Genomic DNA, 24,646 nt, shown 5'->3' with positions numbered 1-24,646 from the left:
TATAGTCAGCCTCCATTCCTTTTGTCATAATCTAAAAGCTCATATATCTATAGGTGTTGAGAACTGCCCCGTCCGGGGTTTTTCCTGTGACCTGAGTGGGTGATGGGGAATCTGGGACACTGGAGAAGGACCACTTCTGTTGTAAATATCTCTGTTTGCTTTACTGACCTACTGAATCATTCTCCTGGTTTTCATTAAACGAAAGAAACAACAGGCTAAGATAAAGGCCAACCAAGCCATTTTGGAATCCAGTATCAAAACCTTACTAACAAAATACATTGTACTTAGAACATAACCACAAAGCTGAAGGGTCAAATTACCATCAATTTAGAAATTCAGTTTCCAATGTTCTCATATAGAATTAAAAAGGGCCTGACCAGTACCAGTAATTATCCTATTCCTATGCCAGTGACCAAGCCTAATGAGGACAGGGATTAGCAGCAGCTCAGGGATGCTGCCAGTGCCGGGGGGCCTACATGCACAGTGGGGGTGGGGCTGGGAGCCGTGCAGGTGTGGGCGGGCAGGAGAGGAGCGCAGCCAACCAGGACCACTTCCTGGACTGGAGTTTAGTGCTCTCCAGTTCAGGTGAACTGTGTGGATGGCTGGGCACAGACTACCCAGATGCCGACCCCAACAAAGAGCTGGTTTACTGGAAAATTCCCTAAAATTCATGCTCAAGAGGACAGGGCCTTTTGAAAAGAATACAAACAAGAAATGAACGGGACAGACCTGACTAAAGTAGATGTTGCAGAGACCTCACTGTGGCTTTGGCCAAACCTTGAAGTCTGCCCCAAGCAGAACCACAGAGGCACGGTTCTGGTGGACAAAGCAGCTGCTTCACAAGTCTCTGCTGGTGTGCAAGTCCTCGGCGTTCCTTTTGTTGTTCAAACACCCCAGACTGGGCCAATCCTCTTTATGTCTGTTGATCTTTGAGCTTTCCCTTGCTTTCTGAAAGGAACCGAGGTAATAAGGAAGACCATGTGTCTCAATATCAGTAATACTGGGGCAAGGGGACCAGTGTGTTCTATGAATAGGATAGAAAATAACAACTATGCTTGCCGAAGGACACAAAATGATCAACGATTTCATATACCTATCAGTGAGCTACCATCAAAAAGGTATGTTAGAGCCCTTCAGCTGAATTTTCATGTTGAAAGTTTAGGAAAGCAATGTGGCTGGCTGAATAATATATACCCACATCCTGACCCCTGGAATTGGTGAATGTTACCTTATATAGCAAAGGGACTTTGCAGGTGTGTTAATAAATTAAGGGGGAAAAGGGGGAAGGGAGTAAGATGTAAAATTGCCAGCTATAAAAACAGTCACAGGCATGTAAAGTACAGCATAGCAACAGCGTAATAGTCGTGTATGGTAACAGGTGGGTTCTGGACTTACCGAGGCGATCTCTTGGTAAGGTATATAAATATCTAATCACTATGTTGTACGCCTGAAACTAATAGAATATTATATTTCAAATGTAATTTAAAAAAATTTTAATTATAACTTAATTAACTAAAGATATGAGATGGAGAGATTATCCTGGATTATGTAGTTGGGGACTAAATGTAATTACAAGTGCCCTTATAAAAGGGAGGCAGAGAGAAACTTGACACTGAGGCAATGTGATGACTGAACAGGATGCAATGGTCCTGGCTTCACAGATGAGGGGAGGGGGCCAGAGCAGAGGGATGTAGGGAATGAAGCTCCAGGAGCTAGAAAAAGCCAGGAAATGACTTCTCCCCTAGGACTTTGGAAGGGACCCCTTAATTCCAGTCCAGTGAAATTGATTTCAGACTTCTGATCTTTAGAACTGTAAGGGAGTAAGTGTGTGTCGTTCTAAGCCTCTGAGTTTGTGATAATTTGTTAGAATAGCAATAGAAAACTAACTCAGGTTTGGCCCGGGCTTTGGGAGGTTTAAAAGCTCCTCATATGATTCTAATATGTGGCAAAGTATTACAGTTACTGAACTAGATAAAAGACAAGGTAAGGACTGCTGGCGCGATTGCTTGCTTATGTGGGGAAATGTACGGTGACTTCACATGGGAAGGCAGCAAGTCGCCCCACCAAAGAATGAGCCATCACTCCCTACCATCTACCCGCAGGTGACTGGAAGGGGCTTAGGGAAGCACATACGGGACGGGCAGGCTTCGCCACCATGGCGCCCTTTCTGGTCTGGCCCACTGCATCGGCCAGATGTCCTGGTGATAAAGAACAATTACACATAGGATAGGCAGATTTTCTAGAGCTTATGTTCTTACCAAGACTGTCTTTCAAGGAAGAAACTGGCCAATAACTGAATTAGATGCAGATATATGAATTGGCACCAGCAGAAAAAGGACTAAACTGCCTTCCTCTCTGTGCTTAAACTATTAAAAAGCACTATTAGGACTTTAAACATGAAGAGTTTCTCCATCTGCTTTACTGATCTATATTACTTATAATACAGATGGAATTTATTTATTTATTTATGATACATAAATGGAATCGTAAGTACTGTGGCAACAAATGAACTCATTCTTCAGAGATCAAGAAAATTACTACTTGTACAGTTTTGACAGGGGCAGCCCTCCCTCCAGAGCAAGATTTGCCCACTCCTGGGGCTTCCACACTCACTCCCATGTGACAACTTCACTTGAAAGCCGTTCCATCATGAGCCCCTCAGTACTATTACCAAAAGCTAAAACTGCACAACCTCTTACTTTTTATTTCCTCTCCCTACTTTGTTTTCCCCAGAGAGGAAGCTAGTGGGATAGGGAAGGTGGTCACATTAGACTCAGAAGACCTGAGCTGGAATTTCAGTTCTGTCACGTGCACATGATGTGATATTTTATGAAATAGAATCACACAGCTACAAGCGCTTAGCACACAGTAGGAGCTTCACTGAAACTCACCTTTCACACACCACCACTTGCTGAGGCTTCTCACACCTCGTCCCGGGTCACCCTCTCGTGAGCATTGGCGCCCGTCTCCCACCATCTATCTGCTCAACATGTGTACCCGGCTCCCTCACTGGACACGTCCAAACTGGATTTACGGTCTCCACTCACAAAGCAGTGGCCCTCCCAGCCCCCGCGGTGGCCACCGCAGCCCTGCCTCCCCGCTCCCCCCACCCCCCTGGTGCTGCAGCCGTCACTCTGGCCCCGGGGCCTGCACCTCAGCCCCGCACAAGAGCCTGTCGGGTCGCTCGCAAGTGTAAGCTCAGTCTCCTCTAAGCCATCCTGCTTGTGGACTGAAAATCAATCCTTCTTCAAGCAGGTCCATCACATCAAGCCCTGAAGGAACATCCCTGAGCACTTTCTCGCCCCGCAGCCCGGCCTCTGGGATGGAAGAGGAACCAGCGCCACTGGGCGGCCGAGGACAGCGTTCCCGCAGCCTCCGCGGGCCGCGTCCGTGTACGACGCGCTGAGCAATTTCACCGCATTACACAGAGAGGAGAGCTCTTGGAAGAAATGCATCATAAACAAACAGCTCCAGAGAACTGGAAAATTTTAAATCAAATTTCTTTACATAGTATTTGGTAACTACAATCTGAATCTGCCACAAACCACCCTCGACTGCATTAAATATAATAAATAACCCACTGATATGAAACCACTTTTCATGTTTTGTAATATTAAAATCACTTAACCAACACTCAGGCCTTCAGTATTCACAGTAAGTGGCAAATGTGGTCAGTCTCAGACGTGACATGCTCTTACCGTTTTGTTCATCCAGCTCATTCCCAATCTCTTGCCCCATTTGCTTCTGGCGACTGATGATAGAAGAAAGGGCATCAAGGCCTGCATCCTGTTCTGAAAGACAAAGTGAAACAACCAACTAAAAACCAAAGGAAAACCATGTGAAGTTCAAATATACCCAGGCATATAAAACAATTCAATACATGGTAAAAGCACCATTTTAAATCAGTCAGAAAAAAGACAGAAAAATGTTAACATTATTGGAACAGAACAGAGGAAAAAATTAAATACCTACCTCATACCTTAAACTAAAATGATTTCCAGATGAAATAAAATTTTAAATACTAAAAATGAATATAAGATTTGACTAAACATTTAAACTTTCAAATGCTTATTACACAAAGAACATGTACAAATCAATAAGAAAGATTTAATCTCCCAATTTATAAAATGGGCAAAGGACACAGGAAATGAAAATGAAAGAGAATGTTAACTAAAGTGCGAAGCTCCTAAGTCCTATGTCTTGGGAGGACAGTTAATACACCTTTGTAGAGAGCAAATTGTGCCTGTTTTTATCTATCAATTCTACGTCTAGGAACGCAAGAAAGCAAACTTTCAGGTAGTATGCAAGACGTATATACTATGACATCCCTTGAAATATTGCTTCCTGTGCTAGTTATCAATTCATTGGTTCTCAGCTCCAAATTGACCCCTTGGTACTGGCCTGTGAAAATGGACCTGGATCCTTTCAATATCTCTGGCTTTGGGAACTCTGTCAGTAGAGGGACTGCAGAGACATCACAAGAGGGAGAGGTGTGGCTTCCTGTCTCCAGCCCGCTCCCTGGACAGGCTCCTGCACGGCTTACAGCTTCTCAGCGCGCAGCGGCCAGCAGCGCCCCAAGGTCAGCTGCTTCTGCCAGTGCACCCTCTCCTTGGGCGGTTTTATAACAGGGCCTCCAGTCAGACACTTGCCCAGAAAGAGTATTCCCTGGCACCCTGGAGGGCAGACTCTAGCAAGTTCCCCCAGCTTGGCTGCGTACCACAGCTACTTCTCTGAAATCGTTACTTTAATTCCCTATTATAGTTAATAATTCTGTATATTAAACTCCTTCTGTTCAACGTTCTTTCTCCTAATTAGGTTCACACTGATACATTTATAATAGTGAAAAACTGGAAGCTATCCAAACGCCCAAAACACAGTGATTTGTTTAAAAACATAAGATATAGACACTATAAGACACTATATAGCCACTAAAAGTAATTGTCCATGTATATTTTAATGTTGAAAAAAGTCCATGATATGCTATTAAGTTAAAAAGCAGGACACAAAACAATAAATAGTAAAACAGCATATTTTAAAAAGATTTTATTTATTTATTTTTAGAGAGAGGGGAAGGGAGGCAATAACAGAGGGAGAGAAACAGCAATGTGCGGTTGCCTCTCACACGCCCCCAGCTAGGGACCTGGCCCGCGACCCAGGCACATGCCCCAGCTGGGAGTCAAACCGGCGACCCTTTGGTTTGCAGGCCTGCACTCGATCTACTGAGCCACACCAGCCAGGACTAAAATAGCATTTTTTAAAAATGTATTGCTTTTCTAGATTTCAAAAACGTAAAGAGAAAAGAACTCAAATTACTCAAGATCCTTTCTTTAAAATTTGATATTGGTTTGTTCTTTGTTTTTTTAACTAGGTAGTCTCAAGTGAGTTCTTCGTAAGAAATTTGTCTGTTGCTTCCAGGTGCATTTGGAAGAACACTCTGAGGCGGAATCTAAGGACTCTTTTATCCAAGCATCATGTCAGATGAGGGTGACAAGCCAACTGTGGCTTCATTTGTCAGTGGGGTTTTAAAATGATTAATTCACATAACGGTTTATGTACCAAAGCAGAAATCACAAAGGTCTTCTTACCCAAGATAACAATACCATTTATTTATATTTTTCCCTAATCTTTTTATGAAATTAAGCCATTACACATAACTCATTAATTCATCTGGAATTTATTTAAACTAATAGTGTGAGGTAAGGATCCCTTAGTGACATTTTTTGACACTATGTATTTTTTAAACTACACAAATGACTTGCTTTCTCCAGGGATAGTTCTAAGGGACCATTTTATAGCAAAATCTCTTTATAATGAGGTCCTTTTGGTCTTCAGTAACAACCTCTTGGATGGCCTCCAAAATAAACCTATCATCAACCTAGTGCTGCTACAGGATGACCAATATTATAGTAAAATTCCAAATGCATCCCCCAAAATAATCTACAGATAGGACTAAAGGTCAAGTGTCAACATGAATTAAAAGGTAAAACGATTCGAAAGAGGAAAGGAGATTCCTCTACAGTTTTCAATTAGGAAAAGAACCAAAGTTAAGAAGTTGCTCTATCTAGTAGAGACCTAGGTGGTTACGAATGAAAAATACCTACACTGCGCTCTTTCCTCTCAACCTCGGTTCACTGTACGGTTTAACTACCTAAAGGTTATGTCTCTAATGCAAAGCAGAAAGAGGGCTAAAAACTCTGCTCCACTGAAATCATTACTATAAGAACTTAGCACTTCCTCACTGTGTTAAAGTACGACAACCAATTTTATTCCTCAATCCAAAGACACAGACAGTCCAGAGAACTGAGATGCTGATTATGCAATAATGATGCTGACGACCAGAGCTTCCCCAAGTTCTAAAGCGGCATTTCTAAGGGGAGGTGGTATGGCAAGGAACAAAATAAAACACTGCCACTTGCAAAGATATAAACAATGAAGAACCTTGCAGACAGTTCATGCAGAGCCATGCAAAACTATGATGTCATAACTAATAGCTCATCACTGTAACGTGCCCTACCCTATCACATATCCCGTCATTATATCACAATAGAGCATTTGCAACATACCACACCCCATTAATCATTCTTCAATTTTATAAAGAAGTTAATTTTTAAAAAATGGATGACCACAGTGATACATAGAATAATGGCCTCCTAAAGATGTCCACTTCCTAATCCCTGGAACCTGGGAATATAGAATCGTACTCAGCAAAAGGGAATTGGCAGTTGTGATTAAGATTAAGACATCTGAAATGGGAAGATTATTCTGGATTATCCAGGTAGGCACAAGTCCTTAAATCAGAGAATCTTTCCCAGCTGTGATTGCAGTGAGACATGAAGAAGGACCTGAAAGGGGCAGCTTGCTGGCTTCTCAGACTGAAGAAGGGGCCACGAGCCCAGGGATGCTGGCGGCCTCTGGAAGCTGGAAAAGGCAAGAAGACGAGTTCTCCTGTGGAGCCATCCAGGACCCCAGCCCTGCAACACCTTGCTCCTAGCCCAGTGACACGCATATTGAACTTCTGACCTACAGACTGCAAAATAATAAATGTATATTTTAAGTCACTAAATTTATACTGATTTATTATGACAGACTAGAAAACTGATACAATCATTTTTTGAAAATCCCTTTGGAATAATGAGCTGTTTGGAGACTTTCTATCTTTAGATGTTCAAAAAAACCATCTTCTAACTAAATATCATGTAATTGTGGGAGGACTATCTGGAGGCTATAGGTTAGAAAGAAAGGGACAGTCATCCTACTGTATTCTTACCAAAAATAACAAACTTAATTCTGATCAAGCCACTAAATCTAACTACCAATTTACAGAAAATATGTGGGACAGAGGAATATTTTAATATATGGGCAAACAAATAGCAAGATCTAGATGATGGGAAACTACACAACAAATGACCCAGTTTCTTCAACCAAAAAACTGCAAAGAAAAAACGGACAGAGAGAGTTGGCAAAGGAACCTGTCTATTAAAGAAACTGAAGGGACATCAATTAGTTGCAATGTACCAACTATATTCAGATCCTGAATTGAACAACTTAAAAAAAAAAAACCCCACAAGAGCAAACATCATGGGATAATCAGGGAAATCTGACCACTGGATGTTTATTATGGAATTATTGTTAACTTGTTAAAGGTGATAATGACATTGTGATTATATTTTTTAAAACCAATTCTTATCTTTTAAAAAACACACTTTAGAGATACATTCTGGGATATTCACCAATGAAATGATAACATATCTGAGATTTGCTTCAAAAATAACCCATGCGCTGGGCAGTTGGGTAGACATGTGGATGAAACACGATGGACTATGGTAACTGCTGAAGCAACTGATGGGCAGAGTGCAATCATTGCCTTTCTCCTCTAGTTTTATATGTTTGAAATTTTCCACAGCAAAAAATTATCAACATTTTAACAAGTAAGTAGAGGGGCAGTTCTAAGAGCTGCAACCTCAGGCCCCTGGCTGAACACAGGACAAGAGCCCCAAGGGCAGCGGCTGTGCCTTCTTTTCCTGTGTCTCTGCCCCAGTTCAGAGCCCGACCACTGGCCCAGAACAAGTACTTAACGAATGATGTTTAAATCCAGGAATAACCAGAGGGACCTCTAGGTTTGCAGAAGAAAGAAAGATAGTCCCTGTTAGACATGTGAAAGGGCTTCTGGTCACTACAAGACAGCCTCTGAGTCCAGGTAGCAGAGAAGCAGTTGAGGCTACATTGTTCAGTGCCCAGGGAGCAGCAATGGGAATTCTCACATTTAATACATAGAAGCAGCTCTCTCTGGGTAAGGAGAAGTAAGGAGCAAATGAGGAAAAGATTAGGTCAAGCTGAATAAAGTTAATCACTTCATCCACTTTGGAAAGGCTCTTAGAGCAAGATCGAAAAGTAGGTGTATTTATTCTTGTTTTGAGATCTTAGTGAAGAATTCCTGGTCTAGGGGGCAGACATGAGAAAGGATGTCTTCACCAGAAGTTGTCTGCGAAGTAATGATAGCAAGCATTTAAAGATTAGTTTCGAAGACTTGCCAGTGTAAAAAGGAGTGTGGCTAGCCACCTTCCCCACCACTATTAGACATGAAAATATTTAAAGGCCCAAGAACACTGAAATCCAGAACTATCATGCAACTTTCTGCTAGAATCTAGAAAAAAAAAAAATCTATGAAATAACAGTTAAGAATAGATGGGGCTAATTAAGAAGCTGTATTAACGAAGACCTTCTGAGTACCTTCTCCAAGGCCTGCCGCCCCCCTCAGAGACACAGGTCTGCACTAGTCCAAAAGCTCCCATCCTTTGCTCCATCTCAGCAGTGTTTGCGGTGGCCCGGGAATAGTCACCCCATCTCATGCCTAATGTTCATTTGTGTCTCAGGTTACAGCAGAAGTAACACAGAAGCCAGGATCGGCTAACTGGCTGTAATGAGGCCTCGCTTCTAGGTTAGGAAAGGCAGTCATTGCCTCAAGTCTGAGTTCTGCCAATAAACTGTTATTGTAGGATGATTTCTGAAGTATTTCTAAGGGTCAGCTAAAGTACAGAAAGGCTAACAGAGTCCACAGGCAAAAGAAAGTTAGACAGGCCCCTTCATGGTTCTTTCTTTTTATCCCGTGCAGGACCTGGCGATGAAGCAAAGCCGTAGCAACCTCAGCTCATCACCAAGACTCTGGAGGCAGAGGAAAGGCTTGTAAGGGTTTCATATAAAGATTTACTCCCATTTTCGTGTTTATCCTTGAAAACTGACTTGCTAGAAAAGCAAAGAGGGATAGAGAATTTCAAAACACAAAGGTAAAAGTAGAAAAACCAACTGACCTACATTATATGCTGTTAAGGTGCTGGGTTCCTTCGTCTCCCCAGCCTTCAGCACACCCCAAAGGCCCCGTGGTTGCAAAGGGTGCCCATCGCAACCACGACGCGCTCTGTTTGAAAGACTCCCTGACAAAAGCTTGAGGTGGCATCCTTTCACACCCAACCTGCAGCAGGCTCTGAGTGTCCACCTTCTAGGTGACAGGGATACATTTCTTAATTGAAAACAGGTTTTCCTGGCAAAAAGCAACAATGCCAGAAAATTCATTGATATCGTCTAGCAAGACATGCTTTTCAAGAACCATGAATCCTGAAAAATAAGGCACTGCAAATGAATGGCTGTGCTCTGTGCAAAGTTGTGTTGATCTTGATTTTTTTCACTTTGCTTCAAACATGATAATGGGCGAGGCATGTAGAACTGCAGATATAAGGGAGGCACAGTGTCTCATTCACTGGGTATTTCCACAATAGAATTAGGCTTCTGCTTCTGGCCAAGATGAATGAACACAGACCAGATTTACTTCTGGCCTGACATGAGAAACACACACACACACACAGGCAAAATATACAAAACAACAGTTTCAAGAAACAGACCTCAGGAATTGAAGGACAGTGACCCCTGGGAGATGGGAACAAATGAATTGAGCTCTCCGACTGCCCCAGATTATTGCCTGGAGAGAGCTGCCGGCTGCGGCGCTGGTGCAGAGGAGACCAGGCAGAGGCCGGCCATCTCCCCGAGATGAAAAGAATCCAAATAGGTTAAGGTGGCTGGAGTACACAGGGCCCAGAACCAGAGAGGGGAGGGCCATAAAGAGAGAAAACTGGAGGTTTACCCAGGCTCCACCTTGAGGCTTCAGCGGAGTGTCGATCAGGCATTTATGTGAGGAAACTGACCAAGGCTGGGGAAAGAACCACCTGAAAGGGACCTCTGAGCTCCCACAGGGTTAGACACAGCTCCTATTCCCACTGACCAGGCCCCCTCATAATTCACAAAGCAGAATACAGGCATACCTCACTTTATTGGACTTCACTTTATTGTACTTCACAGATGTGTTTTTTTCCATTTTGAAGGCAAGACCCTCCACCCGCAAAAAGATGACAACTCATGTTATTGCGACACTCACTTTGTCGCAGTGGTCTGGAACCAAACCCGCAATAGCCCTGAGGCATGTCTGTGCTAAGAATGGTTTTGGCTCAGTAGTAGGGTCAATTACTCCTAGACTGGCGTCAGCAAACATTTTTCTATAAAGGGCCAGATATTAGATATTTTAGGCTTTGTGGTTCATACAGTCTCAAGACCAACTACTCAACTCTGCTGTTGTAGCAGGAAAGCATCCATAGATAAAATGAATGAGCATGGCTGTGTTCCTATAACATTTTACTTATGGACACAAAACTGTGAATTTCATATACTCTGCCAGTCACAAAATATTCTTCTTTTGACTATTTTTGAATCACTTACCAATGTAAAAGACATTTTTAGTTGGTGGACCACACAAAAACAAGTAGCAGGCCAGATGTGGCCCACGAGTAATAGGTCTGCTGACCTCTGCTCTAAAGTAAACATTGCTCTGGTCCACATCCCAAAGCAGACCCAAATACCTGCATCCCAGAAAATAAAATCTCAAGAATATTTCTAGAAATACAAAAACAGCGAGTACCAAACAAAGAAAAATTCATAGTACCTGGCTTCCAAATTAATGCTTCTCCTCTAGACCAGAAACAAGGCAAGGATATCTGCTCTCACCATTTCTATTCAACTCAACATTGTATTGGAGGCTGTAGCAAGTGCAACAAGGCAAGGAAAAGTAAGGGGCACCCAGACTGAAATGAAGAGGTAAAACTATATCAATTTAAAACACAGAGACCATCTGAATGGATCAAAAAACAAGAGCCAAATATATGTTGTCTGTAAGAACCCCACTTTAAATATAAAAGTACATACAGATTAAAATAAAAGGACAGTGCCCTGGCCGGGTGGCTCAGTTGTTTGGCACATCCTCTCATACACCAAAAAAAAGTGAGTTCAATTTCTGGTCAGGGCACATGCCTAGGATGCAGGTTCGATCCCCATCAAGGCGAGTACAGGAGGCAACCGATTGATGTCTGTCTTTCACATCAGTGTTTCTGTCTCTCTTCCTCCCTCTCTAAAGTCAATGAACACATCCTCGGATGAGGATTAAAAACAAAGTAAACAGATGGATAAAGACATACTATGCTAACACTAATCAAAAGAGAACAGGATTAGCTATATTAATTTCAGGCAGAGCTGACTTCAAAGCAAATAAAATTATTAGACATAAAGAGGGGCATTATGTAATCATAAAGGGGTCAATTCTCCAAAAGGACACAATCCTTAATGTATATGTGCCTAACAACAGAGCATCAAATTACATAAGGCAACAACTGATAGAACTGCAAGGAGAAATAAATGAATCCACTATCATATTGAGAGACCTCAACACCCCTCTATTAGAAATGGGCAGATCCAGCAGGCAGAAAATCAGTAAAAACAGAAACTCAACACCATCAAACACCCTTTAACTATTTAAAATAGAAATCATACAATGTTTGTCCTCAGACTATACTAGAATTAAACTACAAATTAATAACAAAAAGATAAATGGAAAATACCAAAATATGCGAAGATTAAACAATGCACTTTTAAATAACATATGGTCAAAGAAGAAATCTCAAAAGAAATTTTAAAATATTTTGAACTAATGAAAACACAACTTATCAAAATTTATAAGATGCAGCAAAAGCAGTATATAGAGGAAAATTTATAGCACTGAATACATATATTAGAAAAAAAGAAAAGATCTGTCAGTAATCTAAGCTTCCACCTCAAGAAACTAGAAAAAGAATAACAAATTAATACAAAGTGAGGAAAAGGAAAGGAAGAATTAGAGCAGAAATCAATAAAATTAAAATCAGGACATTAAAAAATAAAAAACCAAAACAATGCTAGTTCTTTGAAAAGATTTCTTTTAAATAATCAATAAACCTCTAACCAGGATAACTAAGGAAAAAAAAAAAGAGGACCCAAATTAATAATATAAATGAGAAAGAAAGAAAAATACCATATGATATCACCTAATACAGGAAACTAAAGAACAACACAGACAAAGGAACTAAATAGAACAAAAAGCAGAGTAGCAGTCAATAGGGGGGAGGGGAGAGGGAGAGAAGGGGGATAAGTAAGGGAAGGGTTTAATTAAAGAGCCTGTATGAAGGACTCATGGACATGGACAGCGGGGAGGGATATGATTGCGGGAGAGGGGGTGGGCTGGGTGGGGGAGAGAAATTGGGGGAAAAGGGGACAACTGTAATTGAAAAACCAAAATAAAAAAAATAAATAAATAAATAAAAGTCCATCTGAAAAAAAAAAAAAAAAAATATAAATGAAAGAGGAAACATCACTACAGATCTCACAGACATTAAAAGGATAATAAAGAAATATTATAAACAACTCTGTGCCATCATATTTGATAGCCTAGATGAAATGGACCAATTTTCCAAAAGACACAAGCTGCCGAAACACATACAAGAAGAAATAGATAATCTGAATAGACTTATATCTAAAGAAATTGTATTAACAATTAATAATCACCACAAACAGAAACCACCAGGCCCAGATGGATTCACTGTTGAAGGCTACCAAACATTTAAGGAAAAAATTATAATACTCCTATACAATCTCTTTCTGAGAACAGAGGCAGAGAAAACACTTGCCAACTCATTCTATGAGGCCATAATTATCCTAACACTAAAACTAGACAAAGTCACTATAAGGAAAAAACCAAACAAATTACAGACCACTATGAACATAGATTTAAAAAATCCTATAAAAATATTAACAAATCCAACAACTATAAAAAAAATTACACACCATAACCAAGTAGGATTTATCTCAGGTATGTAAGGCTGGTTCAACATTCAACAACCAATTAAAGTAATCCATCACAATTTGTTGAAAAGACTATCTTTACTCCTTTGTATTACCTTTGCTTCATTGTCAAAGATCAGCTGACTGTATTTATGTGGGTCTATTTTGGGGCTCTCTATTCTGCTCCATTGATCTATTGGTATATTTTTTCACTAGTACTCAACTTTTTCTTTATCTTTGATTTTCTGTGGTTTGAAATTACATGCCTAGGTGTGGTTGGGTTTTGTTTTGTTTTATTTTAGTTTATCCTGCTTGGTATTCTCTGAACTTCCTGGGTCTGTGGTTTGGCATCTGACATGAATATGAGGTAATTCTCAATAATTGCTTCAAATATTTCTTCTGTTCTTTTTTTCTTTTTTCTACTTATGGTATTTGCATTACAAATAGAATTTTTGCAGCTGTCCCACACTCCTTGGATATTTTGTTCTTTTTTTTTTTAAGTGTTGGTTCTCTTTGCTTTTCACTTTTTGAGGTTTCTATTGAGATATCCCAAGCTCCAAGATTCTTTCCTCAGCTGTGTCTAGTTTTTTAACAAGCCCATCTTTTTGTTAGTGTTTTTTTTATCTCTACATTTCTTTTTGATTCTTTAAGATTTTCATCTCTCTGCTTACATTGCCCATCTGCTCTTCAATGCTGTCTGCTTTATCCATTCAAGTCCTTAAGCATATTCATCATAGTTGTTTTACATTTTTTTAAATTTACTGATTTTAGAGAAAGGAAGGGGGGAGAGAGAAGGACTGAGAGAGACAGAGACAGAGACATGGAGATCAATTTGCCGTTCCACCCACTTACACAGTCATTATTGATTCTAACATGTGCTCTGACCTGGGATCAAACCCACAACCTTGGTGCACTGGGATGATGCTCCAAACAACTGAGCTAGACCAGGTGAGAGCCAATCATAATTGTTTTAAATTCCTGGTCTAATAATTCCAATATCCCTGCCATGTCTGTTTCTGATGCTTGCTCTGTCTCTTCAAACTATGTTTTTTGCCTTTTAATATGCCTTGTTTTCTTGGATTTTTTTTGTTTATTTTCTGGGTCGTTTTTGTTTTTCTTAATCGTATAAGTAAAAGGAACTTCTATAGACTGCTTTTAGTAAAAATATGGTGGTAATATGATTTCACTTATATGTGGGATCTAATGAACAAAATAAATAAACAAAATAGAAACAGACACATAGATACAGAAAACAGACTGACAGAGGGTAGAGGGGCCAGGGCCTGGGTGAAGAAGGTGAAGGAGTTAAACAGTACAAATTGGTAGGCGCAGAATGGCCACACAGATGCACACCGCAGTATGGAGAAGACGGTCAACAATGCTGAGATAATTGGGCACGGGCCCAGGCAGTAGGGGGACCACTCTGTAGAGCGCATGGTTTCCTGGCCACTTGGCTGTACATCTGAAACTGGTGTGGAATGGTACTGAATGTAAGCTGTGGCTGAAAAATAAAAACGTTTAAAAATATAGTGGTAAGGTGCGGGGAGAGGACGACAGCCCCATGACTGCATCTCAGTCCTGTGCTGAGCCTCTGCCTCTGGACTGAGCCTCTGCCTCTGGACTGTGGACTTCGCGACTGAGATGGGACAAATGGCTGCTGAGCTGAGGTCAGGCATTTCCCTTCCCTCAGGTCAGGGAGGCTCTGGTAACCCCCCGGCGTGTTAGGTTCCAGTGAACTAGTTTCTCCCACAGGCAGCCCTTGTCAGGAAGAAGAGCGCTCCGTTGTATTCCAAAGTGGTTCTTCACCCCTCCCTCTCCAGAAAGCACAAGGGGCTTTTTCTCTGATATTTGTGTGAGAACCTGGTTGAGCTCTTGGAAAGAAATCTCACTAAATTGTGGGGACCCCTCCATAACTGGATGCCCCTGAAGTTTTTAACTCTCAAACCTGTCCACACCAAGCCTCCAGCAGTTGTTCAATTACAGTACTGGTTTCTGCCTGGGAGGTTTTGCTCCTGAGTATGCCAAGACTTCCTGTATTTGCTTGTCTGTTTTCTCCAGTTTTGCAAGAAGCAATCTGATCTGTGTCCTCCCCTCTCTCACTAACAGATCCAAGAAGAGCTGTGGGTTTTTCAGTCGGTTCCGTTGTTTGTTAGGATGAGGTCGCTGCTTCCTGGGTCCTTACATGCAGAACAGGAGACCGGAAGCCTGGCAAAGACTTTTTACATACAACGCCAAAGGTGTTGAAACAAATAATTGATAAGCTGGACTTCATTAAAATTTAAAACTTCTGCTCTGTGACTTGTGCTTTGTGGTAAGAGTGAGGACCTATCATTGAAAATAGCCGAAGGCCAAAACTATAACTTTAATCTCATGGATTGACTGTACTGGAGACAATTGGCATAGGCCTGCATAAGACTGCACACAGAGGCTTTGCTGAATAAATGAATGATTACATCCCGCTAAAGACTGAATCCAGATGACATTTCTTGGATTGTCACAAGGGGGCCAGCCAACTTAGATGATGTTCTCCACCAGGACCCACCTCCCTCCCTGCTGTCGAGGTGTGCTCATAAGTCCTGAGCAACTGTCCAGCTTTCATTTCCACAGATTTTATTAAATAAATGAAATATCCCTCCAAAACATATGGAACACTTCACAAATTTGCATGACAGTGAAAGACACTGTCAAGAAAATGAGTCCTGACTGGTGTGGCTCAGTGGATTGGGGTCATCCCACAAAACCTAAAGGTCACCATGCCTGGGTTGCGGACCGGGTCCTCATTTGAGGGCACGTGAGGGGCAACTGGATGTTTCTCTCCCTCTACTTCTTTTCTCTTCTCTCTAAAACCAAAAAAATTAAAATCTTTGACAAAAGAAAAAAAAGAAAATGAGAATACAAGCCAAAGAGTAGGAGAAAATATTTGCAAAAGACATATCTAATAAAGGTCGTTTTTCCAAAGTATGTAAGAATTCTTAATGGGCCCAAGACCTTAAATGACACCTCACCAAAAAGATATATACGGGAGGCAAATAAGGATATGAAAAAATGTTCCACGTATGTCATCAGGGAAATGCAAGTTAAAACCATGAGCTACCACTACATATCTATTAGAATGGCAAAATCGGAAACTGACAATATTAAATGCTGGAGAGGATGCAGGGCAATAGGAACTCTCATTCATTGCTGGTGGGGATGTACAATGGTATGTCCACTCCCACTCTGGAAGACAGTTTGGTGGCTTCTTAGAAAAGTAAATATACTCTTGTCAAACAATACAACAATCACACACCTTGGTATTTACCCAAAGTGTGGGCAACTTACATGCATACAAAAACCTGCATGCAGATATTTATAGCAGCTCTATTCATAATTGTCAAAACTGGGAAGCAACTGGCAGGTACTTTGGTAGATGCATAAATAAACTTGGTACATCCAGAATTATTCAGTGCTAGAAAGAAATGAGCTATCCCATTATTGACTGAAAAAAGCCAATCTGAAAAAAAGCTATATACTCTATGATTCTAACTATGTAACACTCTGGAAAAGGCAAAACATCGAGACAATAAAGAGATCAGAGGTCACAAAGGGTTGAGAGGGGAGGGAAGCACTAAGGACTTTTAGGCACTGGAAATACTCTGTATGTTACTCTAATAATGCATACGTGTCATTATATTTTCATCAAAACCCACTGAACGTACAACACAATGCGTGAACCTTAAGATAAACTTACTGACATCGGGTGATTATGATGAGGCAATGTAGGTTCATTAAGCATAACAAATGTACCATTCTGGCAGGGGACATCAGTAATGGGAGAAAACTCTGCATATGGGAACTACGTACCTTCCCCTGAGTTTTGCTGTGTACCTAAGACTGCTCTAAAAAATCGCCTTAAAAAATGTAAATCTGTCTTTATTTACAGAAAACATAATCACTTATATAAAAAATTCAATCTATGCTATAAAAAAAAAACCCTATATAGAACAAATCAGTAAGTTTAGCAAGGTTGCATGATCCAAGATGAATATATAAAAATCAATTGAACTTTTATATACTGGCAACAATCAGAAACAGAAATTTTCAAATGTCATTAATGAGAATAAAACCAAGAAATACTAAGGGATAAATGTGACAAAGGATGTATAATACATGCATAGTAAAAAGTGCAAAAACAATGCTGACAAAAATTAAAGAAAAACTACATAAATAGAGAGGTATACCATATTCATGGATCAGAAGTTGACTATTGTTAAAATGTCAGTTCTCTCCAATTTGATCTAAAGATTCAATGTAATCCCAATCAAAATTTCAGGAGGTTTTTTTTTTTTTTGGTAGAAATTGAGAGTAGATTCTACAATTTGCATAAAAATGCAGAAGACCCAGCATTTTCAAAACATTTTTAAAAAAAGGTTGGAAGGATTGTAATACCTGACTTAAAGACTTATAAAGATACAATAACTGAGATAGTATGACATCGATGTAAAGATAAACAAACAGATCAATGGGAAAGAATGAGAAGTCCAGAATTAGGCCCATATACATATAGTCAATTGATTTTTGACAAACATAGAGTAATTCAGTAGAGAAAGGATAGTTTTCTGTTTTTTTTTTTTAATGGTCCTGGGACAAATAGATATCCATATGCAAAAACAAACAGACAAACAAAAACCTGAATTTCTACTTATATCTCTTTATATAAAAAATTAAATAAAAATAGATCACTTAATGTAACATTTAAAACTGCAAAATTTTTAGGAAAAAAAAACAGCAAATCTTTGTGAATTGAGGTAGTCAAAGATTTCTAACTGGACTGCATTAAAAGTAAGAACTGCTCTTTAAAAGATATCATTAAATAATGAAAAACATAAGCCATAGATGGGGAGAAAATATTTGTAAAACTATATCTGACAAATAACATATAAAAGAATATATAAGGAAATTCTTACTACTCAATAATAGAAGACAAACAACTCAATTAAAAATAGGTAAACAATTTGAACAGACACTTCACCAAAGAAGACAGACTGATGGCAAAGAAGCACATGCAAAGATTCATTTGTCATCAGTGAGATGCATATTCAAACCACAGTGAAATGCAAAACACACCTGTTAAAATGTCTAAAATTAAAAAAGACTGACTATATCTAGTTTTGATAGGGGTCTGAAACAACTAGAAGACATACATTTTTTGGTGGTGATGTAATATAGTATAACCACTTTCAAAACTAGAATGGCAATTTTTTTTAAGTTAAACATACACCTACAATGACTCAGCCGTTCCACTGGTCGGTATTTACCTAAGAAAATGAAAATTTATGTGTTGCATATGAATGTTCATAGCGATTTTATTTGTAATATCGAAATGCTCATCAGCATGTGAATGGATACAGATTGTGGTTAACTCAAACCATGAAACACTCTTCTGCAATACAAAAGAATGAAATACTGACCCACAGCAACAAGGTGGATGAATCTTAAAGTAACTCTGCTTAGATAAAGAAGCCAGACTCCCTCCTCCCAAAAGGAGGACTTATTGTATGATCCCACTTACACAAAATCATAGAAAATAGAAACTAATTTATAGTGACAGAAGGCAGATCAGCAGCTGTCTAGGCACTGGGGGAGGGGCAATAGTAAGAATTACGAAGAGACAGGAAGAAAACGTTGGGGACCAATGATTATGTTCATATTTTGATTATAGTGATGGTTTCACAGGTACACATATGTCAAAGCTTCCTGAATCATATGCTTTGTGTGCTACTTAGAATACTGCCAACTATAACTCCATAAAGCTGTTTTTAGAGAGAATAACGTATTTTAATACTGACATGAAAAAAAAAATGTCCATGGCACATCTAAGTAAAAAAATAAAATAGCTGTGGAATTACATATATCACAATCCTATTTATGCAAAATATGTGTGCTTATACTGAATATAAATGTATAGAAAAAAAGCCCGAGGAAAATATATATCACTTGTTTACATATTGGAGAAGCAATATGGAGAGCTTTTCATTTTATATATCCCTGTATTGTTTGAACTCTGTATAACAATCATGCATTGCTTCTGAAATTTAAAAAATAGAAGACAGTAAAAGAAATAGTTAGCAGGTTTAAAAGCCACCGGGCAAGATGCACTTGAAGGTAAAGGCCAAGCTACTTATTTTATAGAAGAAAAAGATGGCGTCTTGTGCTTGGAGAATAAATTCCCACTTGTGCAGAAAAGGAGGGCACATGCCCGAGGGTCTCCTGGGCGCAGCAGGTTCGGAGCGGTCTGCGCGCTCTCTCCCGGCAGCCAATCGCGACCTCCCTGAGCTACCGCAACTGAGGATATCGTCTGTCTATTGCTCAGGCATCCTGAGGCACAAACCTGCCCAGGGGTTCAAGAGACCAGCAGTTCTCTCTCTGATCTTCAGTGGGTGCAGGAACACTCCAGACCACAGTAAACACCCGGCCAAGTTTCTGAGCCCACACTCCTTGGGTGTTCAGTACCTTGGATGATTTTCTGCTGCTGTTGCCGGATTTCATCAAAACCCAGGCCTCTGGTCTCCTCCGGCTCCTCAAAGAGCCAAGGGTTTGGGATGCCTCGCTTGGCCCCTCCCGCCATCAGGCTGGACCTAAGAACAAGATTAAATGTGTTACACAACTCAAAATATATAGCTCTGCTGCAAATTACTCCCACAAGTGCAGAGGTGGCCAGCCTCGAAGGCTTTGAAAATTCAACTCAACCACAATTTATGGCACCCCGTGCGTTTATGCCCGCAGCTGCACTCAGTGCTGGAAGGGACGTGAGGAGGAAGAAAGCGCAGCCGGGCCCCTGGAGAACCACGGCCTATGGAGGAGACCGCGGCAGCACGTAATGCTCCTACTAATCCTCCAACATACGACTGAGTCAATAATCATAAGCGAGGGTCTTAAATTACAAAAACACAAGGCCAGATGGAAGCGTCTCACGGGCTATGTGACATCAAAGGTGCAAATTTATCTCAAGAAGATACAATGTTGTGTACACAGGTTGTAGCACTGAAAAACGATCATACAATTTTCCATTAATGGGTATTTGGTAGCTCACAGATAGAAATGCATGCTGGGTTTCAAATCTTATTTTATGAATAAAAGGTAGCATTCATAACATAACAAACAAATTCTGAATCATCAACCCAAATCTTTACTTCCTAAACCACGCACCCCTTCTGCACCAGACACACTGGCCTCCTTGCTGTCTGAAGAACAGGGCACACACGTTCTCAGCCTCGGTCCCGTGTTTATAGGATTCTTCTTACCTCAAGCATCTCCTCTCCTGTCCCCACCTGCCCACATTCTGCCCACAACACAAGAATCATCTTGTGCATGATGCCGATCTCTTCAATCCAGATGCAAACAGTCACTCACTTTAGAGTTCACAGGATTCATAAAAAATGATGATAATGACGACAGTGACATGACAGTGGTAGCAGTGACAGCGGTAGGTAACATGTATTAAGCATCTGTTATGTGCAGGCACAGCTCCAGGCCATTTATATGTATTCACTCACATTATTTGTAATTCTTCTAGCCCTTTCTCTTCGCATCTCTCATACCGTCTACAAATAACTGCTACCTTATTGAACCATTTACAGAAATGAGCTTCATGTCTACTAGATAGAAGGCAGGAACTGAAAATCACCCTGCATGGGACGACACACTGCTCCCCAACACAGGGTGAACAGCTGTCACCAAGAGTTCAAATCCTGGCTCTACCACCCACCAGTGATATAGTTAATATGTGTCTCAGAGAACTGCTGGGGAATAAATACAACGATCCATTTATCCAGAAAACATTTACTTAGTACTTACTATGTGGTAGGCATTGTTCTCATTAATGGAGAATAGGAAAAAAACAGAATGCAGTCAAATGGACCAAAATCTTTGCCCTTACAAATTATATATATTTTTGTTATGGGTGTTGCTTTCATTCTGGTTGCGGGGAACAATGTGTAAAATGTGTGCAAAGTGCCTGATGCAGTGCTTGGAAGGTAATAACCGCTCAGTAAATATCAATTATTATCATTCTACCAATTACTGTACTATATTCACAAGAGGCACTGAAATAATTTTTTAGTAAATGAGAATACAGTATCTCAAAAGGCTATGTTAATTTCATTGTTAGCTTAGTACTATAAAACCTATAAAAGAATATGATATGTATCAACAAACAAAGCCATACAAAACTGAAAGAAAATTACTGATTCCTTAGACTAAGATTTTAAGCAGAGCTGGTCTCTCTACGCAAGTATTCCCATGCGCAAACAGAAGCGTGCCCCTCTTCCACTTCACCAAGAAGGCAGAGGCGCTTCTTGAAAGCCTTGCTTTACGTGGTTGGCCCCAAGTATCTACAATGGCAAGATATCAGATTTATTCCATTAATAACCATTCAATTTCATTATTTTTGAAGAGAGGGGAAAGAAAGCAACGGAAAAAGGAAAGAAAGAAGGAAGTTTACAATCAAAGCACACCCCCTAACTCTTATGCCACTGTGCAAGTGCCAGTTCTTTATCGGAATAGGAGTCGTGGGATTTCGCATAAGGCCCACTGCCAAAGCGAGCGCTAACCCCAGCACATCGGGCCGGAGGTGGACACACTAACCCAAGGGTGTCTACCCCAGCTGCAAGCATCATTTGCGTTAGTATACTGCACCCGGTTTGACAGTAGACACTGTTCCCCTAAAGCTAACGTCGCAATGTCCCACTGGTACTTTGTGCCACACCTAGAGCTTATTATATTTAATTATTAAAGGAGAAAATGCAATAAAATTGTTTTAGCAATCTCAGAAAAAACAGCAAGTTAGAACCATAGCCTTTAATTATATATATGATGTTACATAAATATATTTACAGCACCTATTAGAGAATAAAACTATGATATGGGCACAATTTAATATTAATATCAAGTACACACCCCAGGAAAAAATACACATCAACCATCAGACATACAGAAACGATTGTTCCTGGGCTGAATTCACAACTATAAAAGTTCTAAGCACTGAAAAACAGCAACAGTAAACCGCAGTGGAAACGATTCCCTAGTGCCTTCTTTCTTGGTTACCCGATTCTAAAATTTTTGTGACAAACTACCTCTCCCTCTTTTCTTTTGGTGTTTGTACGTTGCTGATGCCCCATGCCTACCGGGAAACCCAGCAATGGCTATACCTTTACTAATAAAGCCATAAGATCACAGGGTCACTGTGCAGACCTGGTTTTCTTTTCATTAGGTATATGTTCAACTTAATGTTTGGACCTGATGCCTATTATTACTCAGTCTTCTCCTAGGTTAAAAAATAAATTAAAAATTATATATATATATATATATATATTTCAAGGAATTTATCATCAAACTGAAAAGAAAAACTTACCATATATGAAGCAATGACTAACTGAAATAAGAGAACTGCTAGCTGTGTATCCCTGGGCAACTCCAATAACCTCTTCAACTCATAAAACAAATGAACAAAGTAGGGAAACGGTTTTCAAAAGTTCTGGTCCAACACTTGGGGAATAAGAGACCCTATTCATTGTGGGGTTGGGAGGTGAGTGGGGAAGACTCATCTTGTGGCAGAAGCCAGGTCTTCCTTTGGCTCCTACAGAAGACCATTTTCTATCATTGCACATCATTGAATTAGATGATCTCTAAGATCCTTACTGCTTTAATTTTTTTCTTATTAAGTAGTAAATTGCATAGAGAACAGAGAAAAAAAGAACAATTTCCCTGCAAAATCCATTCTCCCCTCCCCGAATCTTCCTATTGTCAGTTCAGGACCATTGCAGACCCATCTGCTTAGGCCAGAAACCTTGGAACGACCTCTGACTCTGTCTTTCATACCACCCAGCATCTAGTCCATTAGCAAATCCTTCAAAACATACCTAAAATCTGAAAGCTTCTCCTTTATTCTATTGCTTCTGCCCTAGTACTCCTTTTTCCTGCCTCTATTCCTACCCTCTGCAGCTACTCCCCATATAGCTGTCAGAGCGATCACTGGAAAAATAAATCTGTTTCCTCTTCCCAAAACCTTCCCGTGTCTTCCCATTCGCCCTTAGAGTACAGCATCTTTACTGTAACGTACAAGCCACGCCGGCCTCCTTGCTGTTTCTAGAACACACCAAGCACATTCACATCTCAGGGCCTTTGCACCCATGGTCCCCTCCCACCCACCATGGCTAAGGCACTGTCCCCAAGATGGTCACATGGCCTTGCGCCTTTATTCATTCTACTCTGCTCAGATGTCATCTCAGAGTGGTCTCCCTGACTACTCTATCTAAAATAGTACTCTTCCCTATAACTTCTTAGCTCCCCCCATGCTGCTTTTTTTTTTCTTTATAGTACTTAAACCACCTGCTATTATATATTATATATCTGTTGGTTATCTGTCTCCTACATTAAGTTCCACAAGTGTGGGGGCTGTCTTGTTCATCAGTATATCCTCAGTATCTGACATAATAGACACTGAAAAAACTGTTGAGTGAATTAACTGAATGAATGAAATAAATAAGCGTAGGCAGGAAATTATAATATCATACTCTGGTGCTGTTTTGTAATTTCCAAGGCATTTCTCAAACATTATTTCTTGTGAATTGTACACACAGCGTGTGTAAGTCAGAGTTGGTATTACTGACACACACAAAAAAAAGGTAAAGGAACATCATAATGATCTTCTCAAGGTTGTACGCTCAGTGGCAGAGCGAAAGGTTCAGCCCACAGCTCCTGACTTGTACCCTTGGGCACGTTCTTTCTCTCACCAGAGGAAAAGTTCCAGAAAGGGAAGGAGACTCCAGACAGCCTTGGAGGATGGGTGAGGTTTAGCTACCTGCAAGAGACAGAGAGATGGAAGGCGTTCCAAGAAAGGGTAGAACTTGAGTGACGTCTGGAGGGCAGGGAACGTGAGCCTTATATGTGCATGGGGTAACCGTGGAGAGTGGTTGAAATTCCAGGGCTGGATCTAGTAGTACTGATTCCAATGTAGGCAGCCATTGTGAACCTCTACCTGTTCTCCTGGTCGCTTTCATCCTCACTCTTCCAGAACCTTGTCATTTTGGCCACTCGTTGTTCCCCATCCTATAAACCCTCAAGCAACAAGTTTCTCTGCTATTCGCAGCCAAACTTCCCTAAAGACTGAGCTTGGCCCTGGCTGGTGTGGCTCAGTGGACTGAGCGCCAGCCAGTGAACCAAAGGGTTGCCAGTTCAATTCCCAGTCAGGGCACATGTTGGGTTGCGGGCCAGGTCCCCAGTTGAGGGCCTGCGAGAGGCAACCACACATTGATGTTTCTCTCCCTCTCTTCCTCTCTCCTTTCTCCTCTCTCTCAAAATAAATAATTAAAAAAAAAAAGAATGATCTTGGCTCATCAGTTCCACTTCCAGACCCTCTCAGTTCTTCCTTCAACCACTGCGATTCAACTTCTACCCCCTCACGCTACCACAGTTC

The 24,646-nt window shown here is 40.6% G+C and overlaps 1 protein-coding gene and 1 long non-coding RNA gene across 3 annotated transcripts in view; one reads left to right on the top strand and one right to left on the bottom strand.

The window, feature by feature from the left end:
• STX8 (syntaxin 8) overlaps positions 1–24,646 on the bottom strand; it is a 237,052-nt gene that overhangs the window by 167,684 nt on the left and 44,722 nt on the right. For both annotated transcript variants that reach the window (XM_090292517.1, XM_090292518.1), the window contains exons 5-6: positions 19,684–19,808; positions 3,699–3,791 (exon numbers count right to left, since the gene is read on the bottom strand). In XM_090292517.1, coding sequence (XP_090148643.1) covers positions 3,699–3,791; positions 19,684–19,808 — 218 coding nt within the window. The remainder of the gene's footprint in view (positions 1–3,698; positions 3,792–19,683; positions 19,809–24,646) is intronic.
• LOC149997595 (uncharacterized) lies at positions 986–3,461 on the top strand. Its single transcript, XR_016507236.1, has 2 exons — positions 986–1,118; positions 3,256–3,461. It is a non-coding gene; the product is annotated as an uncharacterized LOC149997595 (long non-coding RNA).

This window comes from Furipterus horrens, unplaced genomic scaffold, assembly GCF_987537825.1.
Source record: "Furipterus horrens unplaced genomic scaffold, mFurHor1.1.pri manual_scaffold_11, whole genome shotgun sequence".
NCBI classification, from domain to species: Eukaryota; Metazoa; Chordata; class Mammalia; order Chiroptera; family Furipteridae; genus Furipterus; species Furipterus horrens.
The sequence above is the reverse complement of the archived record's forward strand: the minus strand, read 5'-3'. Positions and strand labels throughout refer to the sequence as shown.